Source organism: Montipora foliosa, chromosome 4 (genome assembly GCF_036669935.1).
Source record: "Montipora foliosa isolate CH-2021 chromosome 4, ASM3666993v2, whole genome shotgun sequence".
Classification (NCBI taxonomy): domain Eukaryota; kingdom Metazoa; phylum Cnidaria; class Anthozoa; order Scleractinia; family Acroporidae; genus Montipora; species Montipora foliosa.
This window is the reverse complement of record NC_090872.1, coordinates 27252004-27269945: the sequence shown is the minus strand read 5'-3', so window position 1 is coordinate 27269945 and position 17942 is coordinate 27252004. Positions and strand designations below refer to the sequence as shown.

Sequence of the window (17942 nt, the reverse complement as noted above, 5' to 3'; positions counted from 1 at the left end):
CTTGGAGATGTGATTTGTTAAACAACTGGAAATGGTCATGGCAGATATATCTCAGTCTGAAAAAGGCTCCTAACAATCTTTTCAACTGGAATATTTGCCATTGAAGCTTGCAATTTACGGTGAGAAATTTTTGATTTTCATACAGGAAAAAAATTTCTAAATCACCTCTAAACGTAATTGAAAACCTACAGTAAATCTTTACAACGACGAATATTAATGAGGTGCTTATGTTTCTTCACGACCAGCCTGTGTCTGATCGCTTTCATGCATGCATGTACAGCACCTGAATATAGAATCCATCTTATTAGGACTTTCTCCATAGGCTTTGCGGCAACGTTGTTCCCAAGACAGTTGAGTCCATTTATAGGGTCCTGCACTACGATTGTCCCTCTGTTTGTGTAAGAATTGTTAGAGTTAGACGCAGTCACTTCAACATTGTAAACTCCTGGGCTACTGTACATGTGAGGGAAGGTCTTGGTAACTATTCTGATGACTTGGTTTCCCAGATCCCAATTGTAGACGACCTCCGTGCCTTCATGTATGCTCACGCCAATCAAGAAAAATTCGTTCGTTCTGACTGTTTCCTCCGGAAGTCTGAGGTCAAAGTGCGAAATAGGTATGACTGCGAAAAAAAAAACAGCATAGAGCATATTGTCAATGACAAAATGAATTGTTCAGGATGAATGTTAACTTAGTTTATGATTTACGAGCTTGATTTAAAGTGCACTTGAACTCAAATATTTTTGGTTCCTAATATAAATCTCTCCATCCGAAGCAAACATATTTCAGCATTGGCAACCAGAAATTCACTTCTTCTGTGCCGTGCAAGCCACGTAAACTTGGCAGAAGTAGCAGGAATTTGGATCCACGACCGTGATGTGAGAGGCATGGGTCTATTCTCGACTTTACGTCACGAACTGCTTTGCATTGCTGTTTTCAAAGAAATGTTCCATTCCAAAGCAATTTGTGACGTAAAATAGGCCCATGCCCCTCACATCACGGTCGTGGGTCCAAATTACTGCTCGTTTGATAACTGCGCGCGTCTTGCCCGGTAGAGAAAAACTAAACTGTTAGGTTAGAATGGTAAAACCTGTTTGCATTTGGTGGGGAGATTAATATTGTAGTTTAGATGCACTTTAAGATTAAAGCTATAAGTAAAGTCAAGATCACATTTAAACACGATCTCTGTTAAAGCAATGTTATTACAAGCTTGTAGGGTCGTCACTGTACTAAATAAAATAAAAGAAAATAAAAACGGTACAAAAAAGAGTTAAGAGTGGTGCAAACTTGAACTGGCTAACTAAGATAAAAACATAAGATACATCGAGTGACATAAGAGTTATATAGAACAAGGGGTGCAGGGATGGCGCAGTGGTGAGAGCACTCGCCTCCCACCGATGTGGCCCGGTTTCGATTCCAGACTCGGCTTCATATATTGGTTGAATTTGTTGGTTCCCCTCTCTGCACCGAGAGGTTTTTCTCCGGGTACTCCGGTTTTCCGTTCTCCTCAAAAACCAACATTTGATTTGACTTGCTTTACGTAGATTGTTAATTTCAGTGTACAGTGTCCCCAATTAGTGCTACAGCACTAGAACGACTAGACACTTAAATAAGGTCCCTTTCCTTTTCTTTCAAGATGCATTCAAGATACAAAAATAAAATACAAAATTACTCATCTTTTCAGGGGTTACTACTAAACTTGAGTTCTCAAATGAAGGGATATGCAGAAATAATTAAGAGTCATCGATCCGAAATAAAATTCCACGGGACAATGCCTCTATATCGAGTTGAGGTCTTCATTAAAATATTTGGAAATCGGGGAACAACGGCTCGTTTTTGAGTTCTTTTAGGTCATATGCGCTGTTTTGCCATACATCCAAATCTGAGATAAATGGGGGGAGTTTGGTAGAATGATAAGTTTTCACGATTGAGAAGTTATTAGTACTTGCAAAGTACGCCTCTCACCGATTACTTTTTCTTGTATGGTAGTCGTAGGAGTTTCAGTTGCAATAGTTGGTGGCTCCGTGGGCTCTTGAATTCCACAAGTGTTATTGTACATGGGTGGTCGGATATCGTAGGCTGCAAGGAATTTTTTAAGGTACCATTAAAGTTTTTGTATTCAGCTTCAGCGGTGTCAGAAGAGTCGTTGGTGGTGGAACTGAAAGTGATAGTAAAAGTAGTGGTACTACCACTACCACTACCACTACTACCACTACTACTACCACTACTACTATTACTACTACTACTACTACTACTACTACTACTACTACTACTACTACTACTACTACTACTACTACTACTACTACTACTACCACTACCACCACTACCACCACCACCACTACTACTACTACTACTACTACTACTACTACTACTACTACTACTACTACTACTACTACCACTACTACCACCACTACCACTACTACCACAACTACCACTACCACCACCACCACCACTACTACTACTACTACTACTACTACTACTACTACTACTACTACTACCACTACCACTACCACTACCACTACCACTACCACTACCACTACCACTACCACTACCACTACCACTACCACTACCACTACCACTACCACTACCACTACCACTACCACTACTACCACTACCACTACCACCACTACTACTACACTACTACTACTACCAGTACTACTACTACTACTACTACTACTACTATACTACTACTACTACTACTACTACTACTACTACTACTACTACTACTACTACTACTACTACTACAACTACTACGACTACTACAACTACTACTACTACTACTACTACTACTACTACTACTACTACTACTACTACTACTACTACTACTACTACTACTACTACTGCTACTACTACTACTACCACCACCACTACTACCACCACTACTACAACTAGCTCTGGCAGTGGTAATGGCGGTGGTGCCGGCGATAGTGAAGGATTGCGGGTAGTGATAATAATTCTTTTGTAATCCCCCCAAAATTAATTATTGTTTTTGTACGATAAATGTACAGCATGTTCAGGATGTCAGTGAAAATTTGAAAGTGAGTAAGACTGAAATACTTACTTCCATTTGGATTCCATTTACAACCATACAACTCGGTGCGTAGACATAAGTCATGATGCCAAGACTGCGGATTGATTCGAACATATCTTGCAAAGATGGTATCAAGAAGAAGAACGTGCACTTTAACGGTTTTATCATTATCGTTTCCAGGGAAAAGCTGTTGCCATAAAATAAAAATACAACAACACTAAACCCAAGGTCACACTTGAAGTGTGCAAGAGTCATAAAGGTCATTATGGATAATATGCTAGTTAGAAGAAGCCAAACCACATACGTCATGCCACGTATGAGAGAGAAGGCGTCTTTTTTCTTGCGTTCCGCCATGTTTGTCTCTGGCTTTTACCAGAGACGAGTATATGAGAACGAGCAACATACGCAAATTCACTGAAACTCATTGAGAAGGCTAAAAAGTAGGCACCTTTCTTAGAGCTCCAATAGCTATGATTCGACGATTGCATCGATGCTCGATACAAGGGACAAATCCGAGCAAAGAAAAGCGAAGAAGAATATCAAAAGTGCATTTAAGGCAAATATTAATGTTACGAGCAATGTGAAAAGACAGCTTTGTGGCAAAGCCCAGGGGCACCCGACGACACTTATGTCCATAGATACAACCAATTAGATGCCCTACGAACAAATTCAACTTAAAGATGTTTGTTTTATTTTTATTGTTGTTTTCATTCTTTACTTTTTGAAATCGCCAAAGAAGAATTGGATCAGTTTGGATCTTGTACTAGATGACGATTTAAGTTTACTGAAATCCTGCTTTCAGAGTCTGGTTGCTGAAACGTTTCGTCAGCGAACGCCCAAGCTATTTGTCCCTGAAAATGCCAGCTGAGCTCTTTAAGATTTACAAATTGCAAGAATTACCATGGTTTCTGAAAAGATAAATACTATTTCTTCCTGTTGGGGATATTTCAAAAGAAATCAATAGCTTTTTGATACAGTAGAGTCCGAATATATTTCATAGTTTGGCTCTCCTGAACAAATATTCGCTAGGTACCTCTGAAAGCTCTGGATTATAGCTGGCGAAATGTACAATACCTTGTGGCCGGTCTCTGAACCATAGCAATACCATGTCTCTTCGTCACTGCTGTACTGAAGATAAAAGGATTCCACCCAAGAATGGTCGTAGAGGCCTTGTAACGCAACCGCTAGAAGATCTTTGTTTTTTTGCAAGTCAATTTGAAGCCATTGTTTGGTGTTCTTCTCTGAAGCACACCACGCTGGCAACACGTTCTCGGCACTTATTACACCAGAATGAGCCGGGTACCCGCTTTTAGCTGAGGATGCACTCAGGTGGTTTGGGTGAACAACGAAGGGTTCCGGACGGCACACTACAAAAACAGGAAAAACGCACAGAAAAGGAAAAAATGACTTCATATGGCAATGATCATCGCAAAGGAAAGCAACCCAATGATCTGGGAATCTGAAACAACCAGGCTTGAAAAGACAGGGATTTGGAGATTGTGTTGTACACTGGTCCATCATTCCATCATTGAATAATCAAGCAACCTCTTTTCTTTTCTGTGGTATCCCATATCTTGGCATGAATTTCAATAAAACTGTTTTGTATTGGGCAAAGACATATTTCAAGGGAAGAGAAAAAAACAGAGGAAGCAGCACTTTTCGCCAACACGACAGCTTGTTGAAAAACATCTATTTGCACCGTTGCGTTAAGGGATGAATTTAAAAGCACTTTTCAAGAAGAGAGCTCGCATTAGAATTTCTATTCTACTTGACAAAAAAACTTATCGAAAAAAGGATCATGTATTCAACAAAAGAAGTTTTGTCTCTTCCCTTTGCAATTGTCTCCCAGGTTATTATTTTTATTTATTTTGTACTGTTCTTAATTACATTTTTTGCTGTTGCTTTTGGACGTGAAGAAACTTTCGGAAAAGTGAAAAAAAAAACCTGCAACATAAAGTTTCATGAACGAGCTACATATGCATGTTCTCCGTGGTGTTTATAAGTTGCAGCATTGCGCATTGCCCACGCTGCATGGCTTTGTGGGTAAACAACCGCCATGAAATTTCAGGGTAAATTATATTACAGATAAATATTGGTATTTTTAATGAAAAGTATTGACTTCACCCAAGAAAAGAGCATTAATTTACGACCAACTAGTGATCAATGACAGCCTTCAGCCCTGACAAGAGGGTTATATACAGATTTTTTAATAAGTCTGGTGTCGTCATCCGGGATCACAAATTAACAAAGCACGGATAGATCTACGAAGAAAAATTAACGTTTAAGTGAAATCTGAACCCGAGGGCTTGGCGTCACTTTAGAGTGATTTCACGTGATGTCACGGTGGCCATATTGGTGTCCCTAAAAAAAAGGATGGCGGCCATGTTGCTGTCCCCAACTAATAGTCCGGTGATTGAGCTGTATTATCCTTCAAACGCTTTCTTTTGTTTCGGTGCACAAACAAGGTTTCTGATCACGTGGAAGCTTCTTTAGGTACTCTCTGGAAGCTTCTTTAGGTTTGATCTCCTCAGAAATATGAAGCTACGACATCCTTTGATTGCAAGCCACACCGTCGATCAAATCACTTCACAAATAGGTAATTGACCCGGAATGTCTGCATCTCTGGGATCAATATTTTAGTGACCGTGCAACCTTCAGACAAGTCGATGAGTATCGTCGTCAGTATGTGTTTCCTAAAAATCACATCAGTTTTCGTATTACCAAATTACAAGATAGCTATTTTGAAATTAATGAACGGAGAATGAAGTTCTCAGTCATCGCATTTTATGAATTGCATTATATGGCATTAGATTTGTAAGTTTTACGAGCTTCTCCTTGGTAGACAAACAAACAAAAATTAAGTATTTGCCAAGTGCTGAATCAGTCATGAACTCTTCACGAAGAGACTCGAGAGATTTTCTGCAGCTTCTTCAGGTGTTGCAAAATTAAACCTCGAAAAACTTGTAATGATAATCGATCTCGATATCCACTGACTGGTCCAAATTATCAAACTTTTTAAACGATTTAATGCATAATTTCCTTCGTACGGTAAACACTGAAAGCAAAACGAGTCGGATAGCCTTATGAAAAAAAGCAAATATAATGAAGTCTTTGCATCATTTTCTTAAAAAACGTTTTTTCGAACAAACTTAGACAAATTTTTACTGAAATGAAATCTTTCAAACAAATAACAAAACATTTGTGACAACTTTAATTGAAAACGACACAACGCTTAGCTGCAGGCAAGCTGGCTTAATTCAAAACTTGTACTAATTAGAGGTGACTACATTTTGTTTGAGACGTGCTAATAAGCAATTAGACTAATTAAGCAAGATCCAGATTCCTTTATAGAAGATAAACTACACATAAATTGAGGCTAGCTAGCTCGATATCCTTCAACCTAAAATCCAAAGAATAGATAACTCCAAAAGAACAAAAATATTTTTAATCCTAAATGGTATTTTGAACTCGAACCGCTGCGAGGTCTACTCACCAATACTCCATGCAGTGATATACAATTTGAGCTTGGTTATGCAGCTATAATTGCAGGTAAAAAACTATGAGGCTAACCTAGCCGGCCGTTAGCTTTGGTGGAGAAAACACAGCTAAATGATGAATTTCTTGAGCAAGCTTTACTTAAGAGCAGTTAAAAGAAATGTAAACTCTTATGAGGATATCAGGAAACCAGAAGAGCCTTAGACACTTAAGTGCGTTCTAGAAATGGTTTACGAGGCTTCAGTAAGTAGCTTTGGGCTGATTTCCTCCCTTCCATTCCTTAAGTGGAAATCAAGAGCTTTTCTTGCCATGATTTGAGACCCCTTACCTTCATCGTCCTGTTGCCCCTGTGTCAATAACCTTGCGCAGAAAATCACAAGCCAAATCTGAGAAAAAGGACAGATAATTAAGATCCTCTGTCAAACTGTTAGTCCACTGAGTGAAGATGTTGTCATCCTTACCAGAGTGAAGATTCGTTCCATCCTCGCTGTAAGGAAAACTCCATAATTCCTCTTCTTCTAATGAGGCTAGCCAGTCTACGTGTCGGTCGTATCATTCGAGACTGAGACTCGGAAATCGCCAGCGAAGGGCAACCAATAATAGTGCCACAATTCACACATAAAATGAATTTTTAATGACTTTCTCCTTGATTTTGCTGATAATTCGTTTACCAGTGTTCGCAGACGATAAACTGGGAAGGCAAACCTATTAAAAAATAACGGGTTCTATTCATGCGCGAAGTAGGAGTGCATTGTTACAAAGTAGCAGGATTATTGAATCGGTTGATCAAAGTAAAAAGAATGGACGGCATAGTTTAATTACAAATCAGGTAATCTGGCAATTAGCTTGAGTTTCTTTGAAACATCTCACTTTTGGCGCAAAAACTACAAACTTAAAGTTTAGAGTAAAAACTCTCGAACAGAGATTTGTGATTTTCTGAAATATTTATACCGTTCCCTAATTCTTGTGAACAATGCATTTTCTCGCCTCATTGTGTATATAGTTGAGGGGATTTGCTTTGTACTATAATCTAGAAACAAACACTTTTTGAAGAATAAAAATGGCGAAAATAGAATAAAGATCACCAGAATACGGTATCACTTATCTTGATTTTTAACTGAATTTCATACTCTAATTCAAGAAACCGAGGATGGAGAAGTTGTTGTGTTTAAAAACTCAAAGATGAAAGTAATTATAGGACAACGCGGGCATATATTAGATAAAAAGTGGGTTTTTGGTAAAGAAGAATAAACACCAGCAGTTTTGGCGGAAGTAAACAGGCTATGTTTACTGAACGGACGACAATGATATTTACGCAACGATCAACTAAACTGAACAATTTGGCAAAACAGTGGAGAAGGAAAATTGAAATTTCAGTACCGCAACTAAAAATAACTTAAGAAAACCTTTGACACTAACTGAAATGAAATTATTGCACGGTGCAGTATAACTAAACTGCCGGGTAAACGTCTTCAACATCCGTTCGATTTTGTTGGAATGATGTTGAACCATGTTGACTGCTATGGTGGGCACACGGTTTCGACACATCAACATTTCATTTGAAACAAAAAAAAGCTCACAAGAGTCCTTGTATTCATACCCAGGATGCAGCCACTGTTGTTACTATGGATACGGACATAAATACGTCATACACACGCGCATATACTTTTGTCCATTTCGTTGCCGTCGTCAGCAAAACAACAACGTGAAATAGCCAAGTTTTTGGTTTTATGAAGAACGTCAGTACTTGAGGATAAATTTTCATTTTCTCTCCTAAAATGGAGTTCCGTTCCGACTGGTGTCATCTTTGAGGAAATACCACACCCTTGTCATATTAAAAACGTTGAAATAGTCACGAAGCGGTTAAAATAACGCAAATTTATATTTTGAGATGACGTTCTCGTTGCCGTCGCCGTTGTCGTCGCTTAAGCTCCCTACTGTTGAAAGAGGGGTACAAACTTCTTCAACTTCATTCAACATTCGAGACAATGGAGGCAGAGAAGAGAGACCCTGGGAACGACGTTGCGTTCAACTTCGATTCACATGTTTCAACACTGTTGAAAGGGTTTACCTCGGTGTAAAAACCTGTGAAAATTTTTCTTTGTTTTGTTAGCTCTTGGTAGAGTTAGGTTATTGTTTGATGTTTTTTTGCTCTTTTGTTTTCCTTTGTGTTACGTCATCTGTGAGTTTCACAGGTTTTTACACCGAGGATGAGCTCGTTGAAAGGGAGAGCAGACAGTTTCAACATGGCTGTTTAACAAAATCGAACGCATGTTGAAGCCGTTTGCCCGAGCCTTACTTGAAGAGAATGGAAACTATGATGTGACGGGAGCTTTCTCTTCAAGTATTTATTATTGTAATTATGATCGTTTTAGTTCTATTTCTTTGACAGCGTAGATGCCATAATCACAGATGAAATCATTTTTGCATGTTAAGGATCCACTTTAAAACGACGAAACCTCGTATAAAGGTTTCCTCACACGAAAGAAAAGCATTTTTTTACACCAAGCCGCGAAGATACCACTGCGAGCAGAGCCTAAGTCTAGTACAAGTCTATTAAAGTCGCCACAGCCCCAGTTTCTGGGCTAGTAACTCTGGTCGAACCGGGTTAGGCAGCGCGCGCATCATATTTGTGACAAGGCGAAGGTCAAAATCGAGCCTTCAGTACGAAAATCAATATGGCGTATAGTTCCCCACGTCACACCATACATGTCTTTTCATTAGCTCCTCAAAAGTTTCGGCCTTTGCTTCCCTCAACCCGAGTCTACAGTTTGTACAGTACATTATATTTTTAAATGCTGAAGTTCAAACGAGGAAAACAATCTCGGTTGGCTTCATATGCAGCTGCCTCGCGTATCATCTCACCCTGCCAACAGAGCCTTTTTTAGCTCGACGAGAAAGAAAAGACTGCAGAAATTCGTGTAGTCTGAGTATGCGCCGTTGCTTGGAGACAGTAGTTTCAAGCCCAGGCCAACTCACACTCCTCCTGGCTTATTGCACACTAGAATTTTCATCCGATGATTTGACCTTCAAGGGGGAAAATGAGGGCAAACGAAAAAGATGACGGTGGATGAACAACATTAAGGAATGGACTGACGAAAGCCTTGGAAAACTTCTTAGAGTCAGAATGAAGAACTCTGGCCGCTTAAGCCAGCGTTGGTACCCCTACGCGGAACAGAGGATGACGATAATTCTATATGGATAACAGTTTTTTAAAATAAATTTAATTCTATTCTGAGTTTTTTAGCCGCAGCCTATTTACATTGTAACTGAGTACTGTAACACTAATTTTCAAAAATATATATCGCTTTTCATTGCCATAAGAAAATAACCGAACACCAAAGCCAAGGAAATAATACCATGTTGCTGGCTACAAAATCTCGTTTCACTGGATCGGGAGAAAAAACCGCCTCGTGTTCAGGTTCAATATTTTTGTTCAACAAGACGAGATTATACAATCATATCCTAAGTTCCCTGGCAAATGAATGAAACCGGATGTGAAATTGAGCTTCTTCAGATAAAAACGTGACTGCTTTTCGCCACGAGCTGAAACCCGGTTGGTATTAGAAAATAAGGCTTATATCAGAGAAAAACAACTTTCTTTTGCACAAGTGGCGAGAGCACTCGCCATCCACCAATGTTGCCCGGGTCTAAGTCCCAGATTCTGCGTCAAATGTGATCTTGGTTCTCTACTCTGCTTTGAAAGGCCTTTCTCCGGATACTTTCGTTTTCCCTTCTTATCGAAAACCAACATTTTATTTTATCCACTTTACCTCTCCTTTATTAGTGGAGCACTAACTGCCCTTGGTTTAATCAGCTTGTCTTAGTTTACGATGATGTCGATAATTATTATCGGTATGTGAGATTTATAATAATAATAATTATTATTATGATTATTATTATGATTATGATTACAATTACGATGATGATGATTATCATTATTATTATTAAGTTACATTCTGCCTCGCTTGGCCTGGTCCCTGAGCTGACGACTGTGAAATGCCGTCTTGGGTTTAGGTTCATTGCTCGTATTTACCGAGTCAGTTCAAAGAGACGATGCGTTCTGAGTCTCAGTACTGCGTACTGAATGACTTTCAAAATATCATAGGTTCCTCATGGCTATCTAAAAGGATCTTTGCAAAGAGAACAGGGATAGCATACTGGTGGAAGCACTCCGCTTTTCCACCACGGCGGCCTGGGTTCGATTCCCAGACTCGACGTCACAGGAAGTTTGTTGGTTGCCAACTCTACACCAACAGGTTTTCTTCGCGTCAATCAAGTTTTCCTCTCTGGTCAAAACTCAACATTAGCTTTGATCTCCTCTAACCTAAATTGATTTGCACTCTCCCCAATAAATGAAGCGCTTTTGCTCGACTACGTCAGTACGCTTGAACCTTAAATAGAATTGCTATTCTTGTGCCAGTTGTGGTATTACTAGAAGACAAATGCACTTACATGTATTTCGGCCCTTTGAACCGAAACTTTGTCTTAAATGCCAATCAGCGAGGACATAATTAACTGTCTAACGTTACACTGTACACTGTTTAGTCAAGAAAACTAAACTCTTGCATTGACATTTGTACTTAAAGCACTTCAAGTTCTTTGAAAGATTTGCTTTGTCGCTGTTTGACCGACGAGCTTCGCCGGGTCTCAGCTCTTTTGATAATTTCAATAAGCTTAGGTTGAAGATATCCAAGGAGTGGACGGCCACTCGGATCGCCGCACCAACACTGCTCCATCAGAGTCCAACAATCTTCGTCAAAGTTCGCTAAGTGCTCAGGTCGGACACCACGCCTTACAGCTGACCAAAGATGATCTTTGCTGGCACACTGCTCAAACGCCAAAGGAAGACGAACAGTGCCAGCGCAGATGTACCAGAAAAGGATACCGAAGGCGTAAACATCCACGCTGTTGTCGTACCTCCCAGAAAAAAGCTCGGGTGCCATGTGGATTGGGGTTCCCACTATAGATCCAGACATCATAGCTTCTGGCTTGCAGAACCCAAGGTCTGTAATCTTACCACGGTTACGAGCATCCAACTGGAAAAAAAAAGAAACAATTAGGCTGGGAACAAACACCACTTTTCATCAGCCTCAGTAAACCTACGCGGCGTTGGACTACAAAAGGCAGCGACGTTCGGCACAGCCCTTCTTAAACACGTTAGCCCATCATAGACCTTTGTCACTAGGCGTCCGTACTGGTCAAAGACAATTGAGTTGATGTGTTTGGAGGCGAGTTCAGGGGTTCAAAACAAAAGTTCCAGTCCCTCGGGACTCAAAATGGTCGCCGTATAAAAAAGGCCCATAATTTCTTTCCCAATCATTCCGCCAAAAGCCTGATTGAAATTCAATTAGATGCTCCTTGCTTCTGTCCAAGACAGACAGTAACGTCCAGTTGTTTCACTTTGAATAGTATCGTTTACTTTGCTGATGATGGGACGGTTTGTTTATTCTCGGATCTACATGTATATACCACGGCTGGAAAACTTCTTTCGTCTAAGAAATGTAAGATACGCAGGTTAAGTGTTTAGCATAAAACAGAAAAGCGAAACAAAAACGAAACTTGGCCGGGCCTGCAAGAAAGCAAAGAATGCACGCGGAAAGGACTTTTGTCACTTGTTCTTCTCCTTGTCTATAAATACCAGACAAGTAGGCAAGAATTTTTGCATCTGCCTCTTTGAAGAAAAAAAAAAAGCCTTTGATTCCCTCTGAGGATTAAATTCTGTTATGAAGACAAGTGAAAGCGAGTGCTTACAAGCCAAACTTCGGGTATTTGGCTCTGGCACTTGAAACAGTGTTGTCACAACGTTAACGGATACCCACCAATACATTTTTAAGTTTGATGTCGCGATGCACCAGCCCTTGACTGTGAAGAAATCGAATTCCCTCCACCACATCCAGAGCAACCACCAGTCTTCCCCTGTAGTTAAGCCCAGTCTTAATCCCCTGATAGAGATCCCGCTGTAATCTATCCATCACTAGCAGAACAGCTGGGGAGGTACCTCCACCATAACTGTAGTCGATGACTGAGCCAATTATGGATACAATACGGCTGTGCTTTGGAATGGACCTTAGAAATAACAGCAGGGACAAGAAAGTTAATGCCAATCTTAAATCATCAAGCTAAACATAAGTGATAATGATAACGACGATGATGATGATACTGATGATAAATGATATCAAAATGGCTATTCCATAGGCTCCAAAGAGTTGGACTGAATAAAACGGTAATGAGATCTACACACGAAGAGGGGAAGAAAATGGGTTAAACACAAGGTCGGCGTTTCAAAACACTGCGTTCCAATGCTCACAGAACAATAGGGAGACTTTATGACATAAACCGTGCATACAGAGCAATTGACTGATTTATAATAAAACAAGAGGTTACGGGCAGCCTAAACTTTGTTCCAAGTATTTTTAGCCGATATTTCAGTGTATAATCTTACGTTAAAACAGTTTAGTCAGTACGCGCTATCGTTGTTTTGCTGTTTACTTTGATTTATGTACATTGTAGAGCCGCCGTCACTGTCTCATACCTGTATTTATATCCAATTCAATTTCGTAGTCCGAAGTTTAAAGTCCACATTCCGTGACCCAACCATACGGTTAAGTGCGATCGTAGAATAGTTGTCACATTTAACTGTTGTCAACGGCAACGAGTCCAATCAATACCAGTAAGCAGGTGGTTTACAATTTTCGACGATGGTTTTTAAAATTTTTAATACTTTTTCGTAACAATACCGCGAGAATTATAACATTATGTAATTAGTCCGGTGAGATGTGATACCGAATCATACGATAACCGGATATTCCGTGAAACGAACAGTCACGCACACAATCCTTTAATAAGTATTTTCCCCTGGTCTGTCATGTAATCTTTCGCGGTCCAGTGGTCATCGTGAAAGCCTCTGAATGAGGAAATGCAAAGTTAAGACTCCTACTTAGGTCTCTAGGAAGCTTACGCATGCGCAGGAAAATCGCGATTCCTCCATCCTCCACCCCCATCCGAAAAAAAAAAAAAGAGTCAGCACCGAATCCTAAACTTTCTTCCTTTCAACAAAATAATACTGTCTCGAAAGACTAAACTGCTTTTATCTGTTTTATTTTTAATTGCAGACGAGATTACCTTGTGTAAAAAAACTCCAAGGCCAAGTCATTCCAGTGTTTGTCATCAGGAGGAACTACTGATTTGACAGCACAAGGATGGCGGCCAGCCCATCTCTCACATGAGTAAACAACTCCATACTGCCCTCTGCCAACCTCCCGACCCATCTGTGGCATACCAAACACCACCACATCCCTCAGCGAAGTGCTTTCCAAAGCCAGTTTGGCAATTTTCGGAGCGTGGCATTTACGCACCCTCAGTCGCTTCTCCTCGGTTCTCTCCAGTCTCCCACAGTGATGAGCTTCCAATATTCTCAATGACGTGGCAAAGGCCTCGTGAGATTTCTGCAGCCGCAATCTGAACTGTGAACATATGTGTCTGGCCAGACGAGTCTCACTCAGGCTTGCCAGCATATCTTGGGCTACATTCCTTTTCCAAGTGCCATCTATCTTGGGAGGAGCTTGTCCCGGGAGAGTTTGGATAGCCTGTTTCATCTTCTCCCATAAGAGGCGGGCTAGTGATGAGCTAGCTCTAACTGTAACCTCGATTTGATAAGCGGAGTCCAGAACCTGTTTGCATAATGTTAGTACACAATCAATTAGGGCGCTTTCCATTTGATAGAACTGGCCGGCCAGACCGGGCATTTCGAAGGACAACTCGAAACACATTTTCGAGGATGATATATACCCCTCCAAAAGAATGCGAGGTATTATCATGCAAGTATTCCTTCAAATTGTTGCATTTTCTTTGCAAACTAATGGGTATGGCTGGCCCGTTCTGGCAAAAGGAAAGCGTCCCTTAAGTCTTAATTGATTGTAATTATTGATCAATGAAATAATTATTGTTGATCAATAGACAATCAATGAGACTAATTGTTAAGTCTAATTGATTGTTGGTAAATTATAGACCTTCTTTATTAATGGCAGTCACATTTATAATTCTTTTGTCCAAGTGCAAATTAGCCTACCAAGCCTCACTTTAGAGCAAGAATTCTTTTCAATTCATTGTGTTAATTTGCACTTGGACAAAAGAATCATAAATTGACCTCCATTTATGAATAAGGTCTATTGGTTAAAGGGGATATGTCAAGTAATTTAAGGTAATTTCACGACACCCCAAATGTCCATGAAACAGAGCAGTGTCAAAATGACCAAAACTGTAGAGGAACATTAACATGAAACGTTGCTTAAAACCTACCGTAAGCATTTTCTACCTACATGTACGTGTATTTCTCCCAAAACAGTACAAGTACATTGTATAGGTTAGCATTATTTTTGGTGGGGGTAATTGCTGCTGTTCAGAGACTCTTGACTTGACGACCAGAGGTCAGTTATGTGAAACTTTATGACATGAACCCATTGACTCCCGGGGGTTTCCCATTGACGAGTAAAATTGTCTGGCATTAGACAGAGGAAAAGTCTGGCTGCTTCACAGGCGCCCCAAGCTCACAACACTATTTTGCAATGCGTAACTATTATGTACATGTAGTAAGAGAGTTTGATGGTGAAAAGAGTTAAAAATTAAGTTAAGTTGAAAAACTGAACGTCTTTCTCTCGCAATAAACTTTCCCTACCTCAAATAATATTGTTCACTTTTGTTTTGTGTCGATTCATTAGCCATTGCTGAGCTTGGGGTACCTGTGGCTGGTTCAGGCAGGTTTGGGTGTCAAAGAGTTAATGGAGTTTTTCAGTGAGTGAATAATAATGACTAAAATTAATACATGTATATTCCCAGATGCCAAGGATGTCGAAGTTGGGGCGGGTAAATAGGGCACACTTTGAGATGCTCATCAAAACCCTTGTGCACTTACATGTAATTACCTGCTTTTCTGGTCATACATGTATCTACAGAGTAATAAGTCACCATCAAATTTGCCAAACACAAATAAAACCTACATACAAACGTATAGTATTTACACCACAAGTAGCCCAAGCTCCACATATGACTATCTGTACTGCACTATATTATGCAAGAGTAGAAATAAAAGGGTTTGTATGGGGAAAACAGTTTTTTCTCAAAATTCAAAAAAATATTTACGATTACAAAAAAAAAAACATCCTTTGAGCACTGCAGTCTTGTGTGTCTTTGTCTCTGGTATGGTTTCTGGGTCGATTGAAAGAGTGGTTTAGGTCGCTTTGGGTTCCTCTTCTTTTCCCTCGATCTACACGTATATGTATAAAATTATATCCTTTCCCAAAGTTGGGGAGCGAGACGAAGGGCTAAGTGATCTTCCAACAGTTTCGGTAACGCAGCTTGTGAATAAAGCCTCATCTGATGGCTCTTTAAGCAAACGTTTGCAGAGTTTGGCCGCCCTTAATTCCTTCTCAGTGTACAAGCGGCTTAAATAAAGAAGACAAATGGGCAGCAGAGATATCAATTGTGATCTACATGGAATTTCGAGGTCATTGAAGCCCTGGGAGCAAATTTATGGCACTTTTCTTTTGGTGACCTCTGTGTGGCACCTTGATCCTCTCTGTCCCCACCTTAGGAAAGGATATATAAAGGGAAACGGAAGAGGAACCAAAAACCACCTAAATCGCTCTTAATCAACAAAGAAACCATGTACCAGAGACAAAGAAACACAAGACTGAAGCAAGGTAAGCTATTTTTAAAATTTTGAGAAAAACTGTTTTCCCCATACAAATCCTTATATTTATACTCTTGCAAAATATAGTACAGTACAGATACTCGTATATCTAGCTTGGACTACCTGTGATTACACTGGTTGCTGGCGACCTTGTGTGGATCAAATTAAAATCACATTTTGTAAGAATGTTCATTGTTTAACCAGCAGACAGTGTGCAAAGAAAGCACAGACTTAATTCTTTTCAAGACTTGTTTGCTGTCCTTAAGTGGCTTACTGTTCTGGGCAGAGATTGATGATCACTGTAACATCACAAATAAAAAGTATGGTCCAAATGTCCAGGGCAAGGTTGTTTGAAAGCCGATTAACTTAATCCAGGATTATTGTAAACTTTTGTTTCACGTTTTCAACTTTTCATGAAAGTTTGTTTTCCTTATTTTTGTTTTTCAAGATTGACTTCCTCTAAGAAGAATAATTATTCGAAAAGGCAATCCTCCCTCCCACATTGTTTTAAAAAAATTACTGTAAACTCCTGCAGATAAGCCGCAACCTGAATTTAGCAGCTCCAAGTCGAGTCTTCAGAAGTCTTCTTCATCCACTCTTCATAAAACGTAAACTCACTATTGAAATTGAAACTGAACTTCAAAGTCTTACCCACAATGATTGATTGATCTTTTTCTTGTATTTGGTGACAGGAATTTCTTCATTCGACACAGTGTCGCCATAGATTTTTGCATTACAACAAGAAAGTGAGCAAACGTTTGTAGCTTAGTAACCAGGCATAAGATCAAACGCAAAGATGGAACACTGGACACCAGAAGCAGCCTTTTTCAAAAATGTTCCAGTAGATAAGCCGCACCCCCGATTTCCAGCAACAATTCTTGGAAAAAAGGTGCGGTTTATCTGTGGGTGCTTACAGTAATATTACTATCACTTACACGTTTCAGTGAAGTTGTTGCATTCTCCCCGTTATCATGGACTCCTTCAGCATCCATGTTCTCCAAACTTTCCACACACCTCTTCAGAGTTCCAACAAAATTGTCCTGCAGATACCTCACGGAACTGATTAACCCCTGTGCCACAGAGTTATTGATTCGAGTCAGAACTAGTTCCTGGATTTCAATTGTGCAGTACTGCAGATCCTTGGGGTTTGCAAGCTCATCATCACCCGAGAGTTTCACTCCCTCAAACTTAAGATCTTCTACCTCTTTCAACAAATCTGGAGTCAATGAAGAAATTGCTGAATGAATCAGCTCTCTAATTTCTTCTTGCTTGCGACTTGCACTTTCCATTAGTGCCTTGTACAGATCTTCCTCCTTCTCTCTGGCATAATCAAGCCGTCGAGGAGTTATGACCATGTCACGTGCCATATCAAACGCAGTTGTAATGAACATTCCTAAAACTCTAACATGTGCTTCATTTAGGACAGTTGCTGCCCACACCACATTATACTGAAGAACTTGCCGCACAAAAAGGAGAAAACGTGGGAACAGTGCAAAGTCTTCAATAAGATTTGACTTGGGCCGCGTGGCCATCAGGATGGACGAGTTTGTTAGTTGCTCATTGCCTTCTGACAACTTCTCATGATCGTTCCCCATTGATAGGTACTTTATCTCACAAAGCTGCTCAAACAACCTGGTTCTGGTGTTTTTCAGTGGTGTTCTAAGATTTGTCTCTCCATTAACCAGTGAGGAATTAAAACTATCCTCACTAATGTCATCTAACACT

The 17942-nt window shown here is 40.0% G+C and overlaps 2 protein-coding genes across 2 annotated transcripts in view; both read right to left on the bottom strand.

Annotated features, from left to right (window-relative positions):
* Nucleotides 1-7052, bottom strand: part of LOC138001168 (polycystin family receptor for egg jelly-like) — a 29872-nt gene extending 22820 nt beyond the window's left edge. Inside the window, exons 1-6 of the mRNA XM_068847826.1 lie at nt 6988-7052; nt 6855-6912; nt 4106-4398; nt 3062-3218; nt 1966-2079; nt 284-622 (exon numbers count right to left, since the gene is read on the bottom strand). Coding sequence (XP_068703927.1) covers nt 284-622; nt 1966-2079; nt 3062-3218; nt 4106-4398; nt 6855-6912; nt 6988-7008 — 982 coding nt within the window. The 5' untranslated portion in view covers nt 7009-7052. The remainder of the gene's footprint in view (nt 1-283; nt 623-1965; nt 2080-3061; nt 3219-4105; nt 4399-6854; nt 6913-6987) is intronic.
* Nucleotides 7053-9728: 2676 nt separating this feature from the next.
* The window catches only part of LOC138000485 (dual serine/threonine and tyrosine protein kinase-like), a 14805-nt gene continuing 6591 nt past the window's right edge, over nt 9729-17942 (bottom strand). Inside the window, exons 2-5 of the mRNA XM_068846940.1 lie at nt 17153-17942; nt 13652-14199; nt 12349-12595; nt 9729-11565 (exon numbers count right to left, since the gene is read on the bottom strand). The exon at nt 17153-17942 is cut by the window's right edge and continues 122 nt beyond it. Coding sequence (XP_068703041.1) covers nt 11110-11565; nt 12349-12595; nt 13652-14199; nt 17153-17942 — 2041 coding nt within the window. The 3' untranslated portion in view covers nt 9729-11109. The remainder of the gene's footprint in view (nt 11566-12348; nt 12596-13651; nt 14200-17152) is intronic.